This window comes from Gopherus evgoodei, chromosome 1 (genome assembly GCF_007399415.2).
Source record: "Gopherus evgoodei ecotype Sinaloan lineage chromosome 1, rGopEvg1_v1.p, whole genome shotgun sequence".
Classification (NCBI taxonomy): domain Eukaryota; kingdom Metazoa; phylum Chordata; order Testudines; family Testudinidae; genus Gopherus; species Gopherus evgoodei.
The window spans coordinates 97,360,589-97,373,484 of NC_044322.1; the positions used below are offsets into that span (position 1 = coordinate 97,360,589).

The 12,896-nt window shown below is 39.8% G+C and overlaps 1 protein-coding gene across 2 annotated transcripts in view; it reads left to right on the plus strand.

The window, feature by feature from the left end:
* Positions 1–12,896, plus strand: part of FARP1 (FERM, ARH/RhoGEF and pleckstrin domain protein 1) — a 396,739-nt gene that overhangs the window by 318,659 nt on the left and 65,184 nt on the right. For both annotated transcript variants that reach the window (XM_030567707.1, XM_030567716.1), the window contains exons 14-16: positions 8,308–8,498; positions 10,472–10,561; positions 12,472–12,605. In XM_030567707.1, the coding sequence (XP_030423567.1) occupies positions 8,308–8,498; positions 10,472–10,561; positions 12,472–12,605 (415 nt within the window). The remainder of the gene's footprint in view (positions 1–8,307; positions 8,499–10,471; positions 10,562–12,471; positions 12,606–12,896) is intronic.

Genomic DNA, 12,896 nt, shown 5'->3' on the forward strand with positions numbered 1-12,896 from the left:
GACCAGGCCAACGCCCATGTACTAGACAAATCCTACTTAAACCAGTAAGATTGTAGTTACTGGTTGAAATGAGGAATGAATGCGAGGGAAGTAGGTTCTGTGCTCAAATGTACATAAATTAAAGGTGCCTAATGTCACCTCTAGTTTTCTGATATGCTCCTCTTTTCAGAGAATGTAATTTCTTTATGCACCTTCTGTTTCCCTTAATGCATTTCTCTCCCAGGCTCTAAGAGTCTGGGAAAGTCCTTGAGGTGTATGCGATTTTGTATATTGCAGAAATAGGATCTCACAGGACAAAAAAGAAAAAGTTTATAAAATACCCTTCTCTAATTAAAAGTAGTTATTATCAAAAATTGTTGGTGCATAAGTAACGGAAGAACATGGCCCTTCTCTGTTCATGTCACTTACTTGATGATGGTTAAGGATAAGATTATGTCACGGAGTCACAGAAGTCACAGATTCCTTAACTTTCAGAGATCTCAGTGACAATTTCCACTTCAGCCATAGTGTGGTGGGGCCAGAGCTCTCAGTCACGGGGGGGCAGAGCTGTCAGCCTCTGCTGGTGGTGGGTGCTGGACACACCCCTCCCTGCAGAGGAGCTCAGGCTCTCTTCCCCTGCTTGGGCTTCAGGCAGGGCACACGCCTCTCACCTATTATTTTTAGTAAAAGTCACAGAGAGGTCACAGGCTTCCATGAGTTTTTGTTGATTGCCTGCAACCTGTCCGTGACTTTTACTGTAAATAACCGTGACACAATCTTAAATCCAAAACACTACCATCATTAAGGTTCTGATTGCAAATGCTTCAGGCATTGCAGCTCCTGAAACCAGGAGTGAAGTAGACAACTCTGTTTTTTCTCACAAATAGATATGGGACTGAAATCATTCCTGGAGTTAGTAACTCCATGGACTTTAATGAAGTTACTTCAGGTAAGAATTTTGCCTAAGCTGTCATTAGTCTGGGGGCTGGTCTACACTGGGGGAGAAATCGATCTAAGATACGCAACTTCAGCTACATGAATAGCATAGCTGAAGTTGAAGTATCTTAAATCGAATTACCTACCATCCTCACGGCACGGGATCGACGTCCATGGCTCCCCCTGTCAACTCCGCTACTGCCGTTCGCGTTGGTGGAGTTCCGGAGTCAACAGGAGCTCATTCGAGGATCAATATATCGCATCTAGATGAGACGCGATATATTGATCCCCGAGAAATCGATTGCTTCCCGCCGATGCGGGCGGTAGTGAAAACGTACCCTGGAAGGGAAGGAAATACTGATTGGGAATTTAAACCAATGAAATGTTGCCTACACTATTTCAATAAAGTATGTGCTTCTAAAGTCGATGAAATATACCTAGAGGCAGGCAAACATTGTTTACTAATTTATAAAAGACACTGGTTCTGCTGGACCAGGAGCATGGACCAGGAGCAAAGGCATCTGCAATCTCCTTTCCTACAGCAGGGCTATATTGTGTCATTGATATTGGTTTTAAAAGTGGAATTTCTGCTTAAAAATCAAAGCATGATATTCGTGGAGTTTCACTTAGGTTAATTACAAAGCAATTCATAGGAGTGTTTTTGTATTCCCTATCCTATTCCTGTGTTTTCTTCTGTAAACCATGTGGGATTAAGTATATGTGGGGGTGTTTGTTTTTTTTTTTGGTATTAAAAGCAGTCAGCACTTTCTTACAAATTTTATGAAGTTTGAGAAGCCCTTTAGGCCTAGCTGAGCTGGATGTTCATGGGTGTACTTTCAACAAGTACAAATGTAAATAAAGTTGTTGCTACTACACTAAAAGAAGGAAAACGTAGGTGCATAAAAATATGACATGATAGTAAACACTTCAAAAATGGTTGTTTTGCTCTAGAGGAGAATAGATTTTAAAAAAAGTACTTGACTCCCCAAGAACGGTAAAAATATTAAAGTTCACACAATCAAAAGCTGGCTCTATAACCAGTAATATTCAAGCTGTCATCGATCAAACATGAAGCACATGAATACTTTCACAAGACAAAAGCTTTCTGGTTTGTTAAACCAGGTTAGCAGTTTCCTTTCAAATGCTTCAAATCTGGTTTGTAAAAAGAAAGCAACTGTCATTTTGCCTGTGATGATTTATGAAGAGATCAAAGATAGGTCTGTCTTAGTTCAGTGAATGTTAGCGGTCAAAGCCTGTTGCTTTTCCAATAAGTGCTTAAAATCTTTGATTAGCTGAATTCCTTATTTTTTACCTTTCCTGCTGAGAAATTGACTTGAACCACTAACAAAAATTTACAGGCTTGACAGTGTTTCATTCATCCAACCCTTTCCTGATTTCTATATGTATCTTTTCAAATAAAAGTCTTTAATAGACATAATTAACATTTTTTAATCAAAAATTGCTGGGATCTTCATTCTCATTTTTGTCATTTGTTTAATAATGTTTGAAGAGAAACATTTTTTGTTTCATTCTATGCACTATTTTGTCAGCATGTACCTCTCTGGGGGGAAAAGCCTTTTCAATGTTCTGTCTTTATCCTCAAAGCATGATGTATCTTCTGTTCCTTGCATTGTTTGGGGCACTGTCTCAATGTCCTTTTACTGCCAAAATACCTATTTGTACTGAGAATACCTATTTCCTCTATTACAGTGATCCTGTTCTCTAAGAACACACTTCATTTCACAATTGGACAATGCAAGATCCCTGGGTTGTGAGGTTTCAGGAATAGAAACCACACCACATTAGAGAACAGAAAAGTATGGGGGAGGGGGGCGGAAGTGACCGTCACTGTGAGTACTTGAGCCCTGTAGAGCACACAGAACTGATGTGCCCTTCATTTTCTAATGAAGGCTACACTTAGAATGATCAAATCAATCTGCAATTGTCTTTAAGCAGGATCACTGCAGTTTTGAGGAGATGTCTTGTTGAAATGGACAGTATCTGTGGCATGAGCTTATATGGGGTGGATGCACTAGAATGTGTAGGTAGCTATTTATTAGTGTTGTTTCATATGCATATTTTTAAAACTAACCTTTTTATATGTAAGTGTAAGGAGGGAATTTTATACAAACTGTTCTATTTCTGTCTTTTATGCAAAAATGGAAAGCTAAAAGTTAGGAAAGAGGAATGTCTCATGACTTTGTATTTCCCCCAGTTTGTAATGTTTATTCTTTGTTTGTAAGATTTGAGAATACCCTGATGTAGGCCAACAGCAGCAGTTACTGTCTGATTTCACACTCACCGCTGTCTAATACTACAGTATACCAATAAAGCATGGACTTGTACCAGCTGGAGGGATTGCTGGCTGCTAAACCAGTACCAAGCTCGATGACTATATAAGCATGTCAAGCCAAACTCATTTAACTGTGTATGCATGGTACTATTTTTTTTGTTTTATTTTTGTTTATTATTTGTTTTTGTTTCCTCTACCAAAGACCTTTACTCATTCTAACTGGTATCTTGCTGTAAAACTCACTGGTTTAACTGTTCTGTCCAGCTGTTGGCTGGAGCTTTGTCCTGATGTGAGATGACTTGTTTTTCGGTTTGATACACTATTCTCCCAAATCATTCACTACCAGTGCTGCCGTGGGCATACATTTTGCAGCTGTTAAATTGAAGCAAATTTTTCTTCCCATCTCCTTCATTTTTCAAAGCAAGGCAGGCTATTGGCTATGTATGACATCACCTTTCTTTCTAAAATCTTTTGTTTTTTCCTTCTCCAAATTCATTGCTATTAGGTTCAGGGTTGTTTGCAGATAAGCCTCTGATTAATGCATAGCTGTGTTCTCAAGACCTTTTTCTAAAGAACTGTATCCAAGTGAGAAACTTTATTTAAAAGCACTATTAATCAGAAGAGAAAGGTAAGCCCAATAATTGCTGCTGTTCCTGCTTTCATTGAAGTCGATGGGAGTTTTGCTATTTGGCTTAATGAGAGCAGAATGGGCCCTTCATCCAAAGTCTTGATAATACAGCAGCAGTAACAATTTGTTTAGCTGCTACAGGTAGAACACTTAGTTTTAGCCATATTTAATGCTATTCCAATTTAAAGCACTGCTGTTGTCAGAAAAGTGAATATGCAGAACTGATACATTTCAATTAATCTATCTGTTCCCCTGTGCTATGTATTGTCTGTTATTTTATTGACCAAAGAATTTTACTACGGTTAGCAATGCAGAGCCAATACGGCTATGGAAGAGTGAGCTGGATTTCATTCTGCCTTTATAGCAGTGACAAAATTGTCAGATTAAATTCTGATTAGAGAATCTTCATTTCTGGTGATGATGTAAGGGACAGAGAGAACACAGCTTGGTTTTCAGGTTCCAGGTTGTATCCACACCTGGAATTTAGGAAACACTCCCACCCTGACCTCCCTGAAAAAACTCCCACTAAATTTCTATGGGTTTTAGATCAGGCCATAGGAGAGAATAAATATGGAATCCCACATTGTTACATGTGTTGTGACAGTCATTTTTCTGACTGGAATGCATTCCAACGTAATTAAAAAGTATAAACCTTAAAAATAAAGTAACTTTGATCATTATTTTTGAGGGGGTGGGTGAGTCTGTGTTGCAGCTCTTCCAAAGCTTATCTAATAATGCTTTGAATTTAAATCCCTTTCAGTAGAAAATATTTCCACTGGTCTTTTCCATATTTTACATCTTTACATCATATAATTTTACATCTTCTGTATTATACAGAGAAGGAGCACAAACCAGATTCCAATCCAGTACTGCTTTTCTCTGCTATGCAAACAGAAAACATTGAGTGGCTGGGAGTTGCATTTGCATTTGTCCCTGAAATAGATGCAGAACTCTATATGGTGTTAGCTTGTTGTTTGCCAATTTTGGGAGATGGAGGAAGTGGGGGAAGAATGGCTTCAAGATGCCATAAATCCCATCCATCTCTCTCACAACTGTCTAACTTTTCTTTCAAGAAAAAAGAACAGAAGTACTTGTGGTACCTTAGAGACTATCTATATGAAATTTTTCACGAAGTTGATGGATTTCCACTCCATACTGCTAAATGCAGTGCCTTGCATAATGACAGGCACTAAGTCTCTAAGGTGCCACAAGTACTCCTGTTCTTTTTGCAGATACAGACTAACATGGCTGCTACTCTGAAACCTGTTCTTTCAAGGTTAAGGTGAAATATCTTGCTACAGATTTAAATCTCTAGGATCAGCTTTATAGGTGGCTGTTGTGCAGACATGGAAGGGGAGACAGGGACAGTTATAATCTCAACCATTGTGCCCACACAGGGACCAGGCACAGCTATAATCCCTAGTAGTAGGACTGAGACATTCATCTTTAATAAGAGTTCACACAAGGGAGAGTGTTCCTAAATATTTATCATGTGTCCTTGCTTAGGAATATTTGTAGGTTTTTTTTTTTAATTAATTATACCTGGTCTCATGAAAAGGATACTAAGAGTCCTGAATGTAGCCAAGTACTATATGCAGCCTTTCCCACTCCTGCAGCAGTAATGTACTCCAGCTCCGACCTGTCATGCCATGATCTCTGATAATTGATATAAAATGGCTGAGACAGAACTACATTTTCATTAATCAAAGGCCCTCAATGGATGTGATATGAGCAATTTTTCTATTATTTAAATAACGTTGGTCCTATCGCTTCTGCTCCTGTTTACTTGTTTTGTAGTCAATGAATAAAGCATATCTGGATTTACCCTTGTACGATAAGAGTTCAGAGGAGATGCTGAGAGAAGACCCTATGACTAATATAGGGTACTTTCACTTAATCACGATGAAAAGATGAAGAGAGGACCCACATGCATAATTGCATTTAATATGGTCCCTCATTTACAAAATACAAATTTCTAAAAGCTCATCTTGCAAATATTGAGAAGTATGTTGCCCAGAGCACCCAACAACCTGAGCATGGAGAACCTTCATTTTCATTTCTTCCTGGCCTGTTTGCTTTATCACAGTAGAGCAAATCAATTTCTTATTTTGACAAAAGGAAAATCCAGTTTATTCTTGTGTTTAGACTATGTTTGAGGTAATCAAAACCTGTTAATGGATCACTAAGTGTTTTGGGCCACTTTCATGTAATAACCACTCCCTTGGGGCTAGTTTTAACTTGTAGTTATCATTCAACATGTAAAACGGGAAACCATTAGCATAAATACACTCCTGTCTGTGGGTTGTAGTGTTCAGATTTGAGTTTGATCATCATTAATGTTCCTATTAGCCCCTGAATGAGAATGCAGTGTTTTACTTTTCTGCAAAATACTAAATGGAATGGTGTCTAAAATAAATAGTATTTTTTCTGCAAGTCTTTCACTGATGGAGCAGATGCTAATTGTTGTGCTCCATGAGGAAACTAATAACAATGATACCTCTGACAAGCTATGAGCGCCCATGTCGTAAGCTGGGAAGCCTTTTAAGTTAATTCCTTCATCTGGTATTTTACAGTTCGAACCACATTGGTCAAATTGAGTTTGACATAGATTTTCCCCTACATTAATATTAGGGCCTCAGTTATGTCTCACAGGAGGTGGGGTTCAATTTCTACCATGTAACACCTGAGGCTTTCTCACAGAGGCGCAAATGAACTATTCACTGTCATGTGACAGGCATAGTGCCAGAATTTCTGTGTTTTCTTACGTCAGAAGTGATACCACTTTTCCTGTGTCTTTTATAAAGTGTAGTATAGTACTTTAAACCTACAACCTCACTACTAATCTGTTTCACTATATGATGAATTCCATTTCCTTTGAAAACATTGTATACAGTTGTGTACTAGTGTCAATAAAATTGACAGTTGTGTAACAACCTATGGCGTTTCTCTCAGATTTCACTGAGCAATGATTTAGTGTGGAACTGTGGGTAAATTCTTTCTTGCTAGTTACAGTAATATAAAAACTATTTCAGGCAAATATTCCTTTGTCTTTGTTTTATAATAGGGTACATAATTGTCATAGATTATGACAAATCTAAACAAATAACATTGTACAGTAAGATGAATATGCACCTTCTGGGATGCAAAAAAAAAGTATGGTGTAGCAATAAACCTGAGGCCTTTCACAAAATATTTTGCACTTATCCTACTGACCTAATTATATGTATTGATGCCATTATTTATTTGAGTGTTTCAGTTGTGTTGTAGTAACAGGGGAACTAATAGTTAAATAATATACTCCAGAAAAGTGCTCATGGTGAAAAGCCCTTGACCTTAAATATATGGATATGCAGACGTTGGCATTTACTTTAATTCTGGTCAACATAGCTATGAGAATCGATAGCCTGTTAGTTTCTCTGTTGAAGTTTTTAAGGTATGAAGCCCAAATGAAACAATATGGGTTGTAAACATTTCATGGTTTGAAAGATTCAGCATAGCTTTTAACAGGTTTGAATTTTCATGGCACGTCTTCAGCTTAATTGGGAAGATGCTGAAGTTTTTTTGGCAAGCTGTTTCGTTTGCAGTCAGTAATCTGGCTGCCTTCCAAGAGACAGAACACTAATTTCAACACTAGTATATCTCAACCTACAGAAGTATAATTTACTGTCATAATTTTTTTACTATACAAAATATAATGACTGTGATCAACTAAAATTGTCATGCTTTATGTGTTAAAAATAATACCTTCTTGTGCAAATGTAATGCTAGCATTTCCATCCCAAACAATCAGAGGAGCTTGGAATGACCCTACAAGGTATAATAATAACATATGTACTTCTGCTGTATGTAGAAATGGGAAGCTAGTAGTTTTCTCCCTCCATTTTAGATGTGATTGACATTGCATAATACAATACTGCCATAGAAAGTCCTAGTTTTTCCTAGACTCCCTCTAGATATACTTGTTCTAATAGCTTTCCCACAGCTTCCAGTGAACTACTGTAGGTCATTTGCATTTTGGAGTTATGTTGTAGGAGGAAAAACAGGAGCCATAGGTTGGCCTATTTATTATGATGATCTTTGTGTTTTAAACTAATTGTAAAACTGAGAACATTCATCTGTTCTACGCATTCTCTTCCATAGAGTAGGATGCTGTGGTGAAGAGCTCATCATGAATTTGATGTTTAATATTAACATATGCAACTGAATTATTTGTACCTGGATCTCTACTTTTATAATGGCTGTAACTCTTCTAGTTTTATCAGCTAAATGAGCACGGGGCCAGATCTTCAGCTGATATAAATGGTTGCAACTACATTGACTTCAGTGGCACTACGTCCATTTACATGAGCTAAGGATCTGGGATCTTGTGCCTTTTAGCATAATTTCCACACTGTGGTTTAAGATTCTGTCATTTTTAGCTGTCTGGAGATGCCTCATACTAACTTCAATTTTTATTGTATCATTTCTTTAGCGGGTTCTCTGACTGGCAGCCCTCACCTTTCAGAGCTCTCAATCAATTCTCAAGGAGCACCAGTGGTGGCAAATATGTCATTATCTCCAAACTTGAGCCCTGATACCAAGCAGTCTTCTCCACTGATCAGCCCATTGCTGAATGACCCATCGTATATCAGGACTGATGATGAGGAAGAGGTCAGGAGAAAGGTATTGCGGTTGACTTCACCCTATTCTCCCCTGGATGTTTTGATTGCTAGATATGTGGTATGTGGCTGACATCTCTAGATCCCAGACACTCTCCCATCCCCTCTTCATTTGTTACAAGAGAAGGACAGATCTTTTTATGCTGGGTTGCAAAAAAGCTAATGAATTGTCTGAGAGAGGGGCTGTTTGTCTTGTGATGCGATGCACCAAACCACAGCTTGCAAGCTATCCAAGAGCCACATCGTGCGCCTCTTGAAACCAGTGGCAAAACTCCCATTGCTTTCAATGGGACAGAAGTGAGCCACCGAAGAATTTGCTGTTCTAAGGGCCTAATCCGAAGTTCCATCTAAGTCCGTGACTGATTTCAGTGGTCTTTTGTTCTGACCCTACAAGTCGGGTCTAGCACGTTTTAAAGAAATTGATTAATTTGTTTTGACAAAGTGCTCAGCTTCAGAGAGCAAAGTGATATTAAGAGTACAAGCGGGGATGTCCAACTTGGGCCCTCCATGGTGACTGTGTTAAGAAAAAAAATTGTATTTGATTATGAATAGAAAATGTGCTCCCTGAGCCATATCCTATGGTTTTTAAACAGAAGTGTTTGAGTCAGCCCCATTACTAGAATGAAGAGATAGAGGGCATCACCTCCATAATGTCCTCCACCCTACACTTCTCCTACAGCTATAGGAGCACCTCTGGTATTAGCCAGGAGCAGTTCTGAGCAGCTGCTGTTTCTTCCTTGCTGCAGCTGCATAGCAGCTGCCCTGCTGGCTGCCTGTTGCATTGCAGGGGAAGGTGGTGGTGTGTTGTGATTCATGTTACCCTAGTGCTTAGGAGCCCTAGTCATGGACTAGACCCCATTGGTAGCGTAACTCTGGTGTCTCCATTGCTGACAGACCTGTGAGAGTCTCAGGAAGAGCAGGATAGGGGCTTGGCTGGCTCTACTTGAGCCTCGGGGTTGTCTAGGAAAAGACTACTTCTATACTTAGCTATACAGGGCACTGGAGGATACATTGAGAACCAACACCAGTCAACATCTTCCTGATTCTGTGCCCAGCTCCAGTTTGAGCATCCTAGTGACTGCTCTCTTATGCCAGCTGGCCGTGGTTCCCTTGAAGTGGTACACCAGCTGGGGATAGCCAGAGCCTCATGTATGCCAGCCAATGTCCATCACTGCCTCTGACATGTCCTCTGCACCAACAGGAAGGGGTGAAAGCATATTAACAAGAGACATGTGGATGTTTTACTTTCCCTTTGTGTCACCTGAGAAGCACAAAGGGAGCAGAATAGGGCAGAGAATCTGCCTGAAAGTACCGATTGTGTCTCCATGGCCATTTTGAAGGAAGACATTGGACCCTTAAGCTGTAAAGGCTGGTCACTGCTGCTCTAACCTAAATGTCTCCCTAGTGTAAGATTGATATTGATAGATTTGCCTTTTATGAAACACGGAGGAGAGATTTTTCTGAAGTTCGAAGTCTTTCTCTTGCCCTTTCTCTCCCAGCCCTTTTGATCCCCTACCTACTCCGCCCCTTTGGAAAAACTAGTTTGGGCATTTTGCAGAGTATTCTGCAGTAAATATTTATCACGTGAAGAGATGTATATTGAAGAGTGAAGACAGATTATGTGATGAATAGATCACTGTCTGTTCATTAAGGTGTTTATGTTTGATCCTCATTCTTAACTCTCCAAAAAAGTCATTATCTCAGCTTCAAATACATCCTGCTCCAGAAATATGGAATAAGTTGAGAGGATTACTAGAAATAACTGGATCCTGCAAATAATCATAGCAGTAAGAAATCTTTTCCAAACTCCTAGACAGCTATTGTTTGCAAGGATGTTCTTAAGGGATTTTCCACAGGGAAGTTCCAGCAATCAGTCATAATCAGCACAAGCAAGGCTCGCTAGTTTTTAATTGTCCTAGTGATTGTTGCCTAGCGTCTCTTTTCTGATCAAAACTTCCTATTTTTTGCAATTTACAGAGATTTCCAACTGACAAAGCTTACTTCATTGCTAAAGAAGTATCTACCACAGAGCGAACTTACCTGAAGGACCTTGAAGTCATCACATCGGTATGTTTACTTTAGTATTACTTGTGAAACATATGCTGCTGGAGTCAGCTGTGGTATTGTATTTGCCCTATTTACTCATTAGCTATTCTACAATGGTTTTATTTTTTATTTTCTGCCCCCTATGCTATGCACAGGGGTATTGTTCCAGTGAGGACAGAATTTCAGTTGTGCACAAAAAGCAGAGGGTAGACATTTACTGTATGGCTAGTCTGTAACAGGTACAGTGAAAATTTTTTAGGAACTGAAAATATGCTCAGACCTTGTGGCTTTAATTGGAAGCTCACAGATAATATTTGTAATGGAGTCCCCAGAAACAGGAGTAGCTCACCTAGGAAGTTGTATTTATTTTTTTTGACTCATTTTATTGCCTCCTGTTCACCAACACCAACTAAATCATCCCAGTCAAGGCTTCCTCAAGCTGGAACTTAAAAACCACCAAGGATGGAGATTCCATCACTTCAGCCCTGTGATAGATAATTTCATGGAGAGTAGGTCCATCTGCTCTAATTTACAGTCAGTTGCAACAGGCCCCTAGAAGCCACTGCAGATCTATCAAAAATAGCTAGAGCACACTAGGTACTGTGAGGAGGGAGTGAGATCCTCAAGCAGGATAGGCCAGCTTTATGCCATCCAGACAACCCCTCTTACATTGCTGCATTAATAGTCCCTTTACACTACCAACACAGCACAAAGGGGTAATGGGGCAAAGCAGAACTGACCCCAGTGGATCTAAGATCCCATTATAAATTTAAACAGTAAGGCTTGATCCTGACCTACTTATGCTCTGCTTGTACCAGTGTAGATCTTGAACTTCTGGACCTCCATTTAACTGGACTTCCTCTAACTCTGAGTGGCCACCTTCATCTATATAGGGCAGGGGTGGCCAACCTGAGCCTGAGGAGGAGCCAGTATTTACCAATGTACATTGCCAAAGAGCCACAGTAATACGTCAGCAGCCCCCCATTAGCTCCCTCCAGCAGCCCTGCCAATTAGTGCCTCCCCTTCCCTCCCCATCAGCTGTTTCATGGCGTGCAGGAGGCTCTGGGTGGGAGGAGGACGAGTGAGAGCTTAACAGGCTCAGGGAAGGGGGCAGGGCCTGTGGCAGAGCCAGCGGTTGAACAGTGAGTACACTCCAGCATATTGGAAAGTTGGTGCTTGTAACTGTAGCCCTGGAGTTGGTGCCTATACAAGGAGCCGCATATTAACTTCTGAAGAGCCGCATGTGGGTCCAGAGCCACAGGTTGGCCACCCCGAGCTAGGGCCTGAACTTCAGAGGTGCTGAGCTGGATTTCGCTTCGGATGAATAGGTAATCAAACCCCCCTGAAAATCAGACTACAGTCAAACATTCTAAGTCAGAGGCCAAATTTTGAAAATCTGAGCCACAGCAAACCTGGTTAGGAGAGCCACTTGGGTAGCTACTTTCACATTTTAATAACTAGTTTGAGTGGTTGGAATTCAGTTTCCCACTTCAGTACAATGAAGTAAGTGAATCCACAGTAGCTGAATTACCTGCAAAATTAATTCTGCAGTGCAGGTTACTCTTCTGTATTTATCTTGGGACATCACATTTCATGACAAATATAGAAAGGAAATAGAACTGTGACCTCAGGATACAGTATCACTGCAGTAAATGTATTCTGTATGTACCTTGAATTGGTGGATTAACTGTAAGGAAGTAAATAACCCCTTTCACTACTGTTGTTACATTTATAGGGCCCAGTTCAGAAGCATGGGCTTAAGTCTCATCAGCTTCAATGGGATTTAAGTAGTTTCTTAAATGTTGTCCTCAATCTGAGCCATACTGTAGTCTAGAGGCCAGCCGGGGGTTGTAGGTAACTGCACAAAGATAGAGTAAATGACAGGCCCTGCCCCTAGCCTTCCCCTTTATCACTTTGTTCTTTCCTTCCAGTGGTTTCAGAGCACAGTGAGTAAAGATGACTATATGCCAGAAACGCTGAAGAATTTCCTCTTCTCCAACTTTGAACCTTTGCACAAATTTCACACCACTTTTCTGAAGGAAATTGAGCAGAGACTTGCTCTGTGGTAAGAATGTTATTCATTATTTATTACTATTACATCTCACAGTTAAGTATTTCCACATTCCAGTTTGATAAATTTTTGCTCCATGTGGGTTAACTGTCATGATTCATTTGGGTGGATCAAAAATGTTGGCTGTTAATAGAATATATAAAGAAAATCTGCTTTGTGTTAATTCAATAGATAGAGTGTATAATACAACCATATTGAAACAAGGTAATACAAACTAGTAAAGTTTCCTATCATGTGATAATACTTTTCCATTCCTATAGTAACTCTGGAGGATGTCAAAGAGCA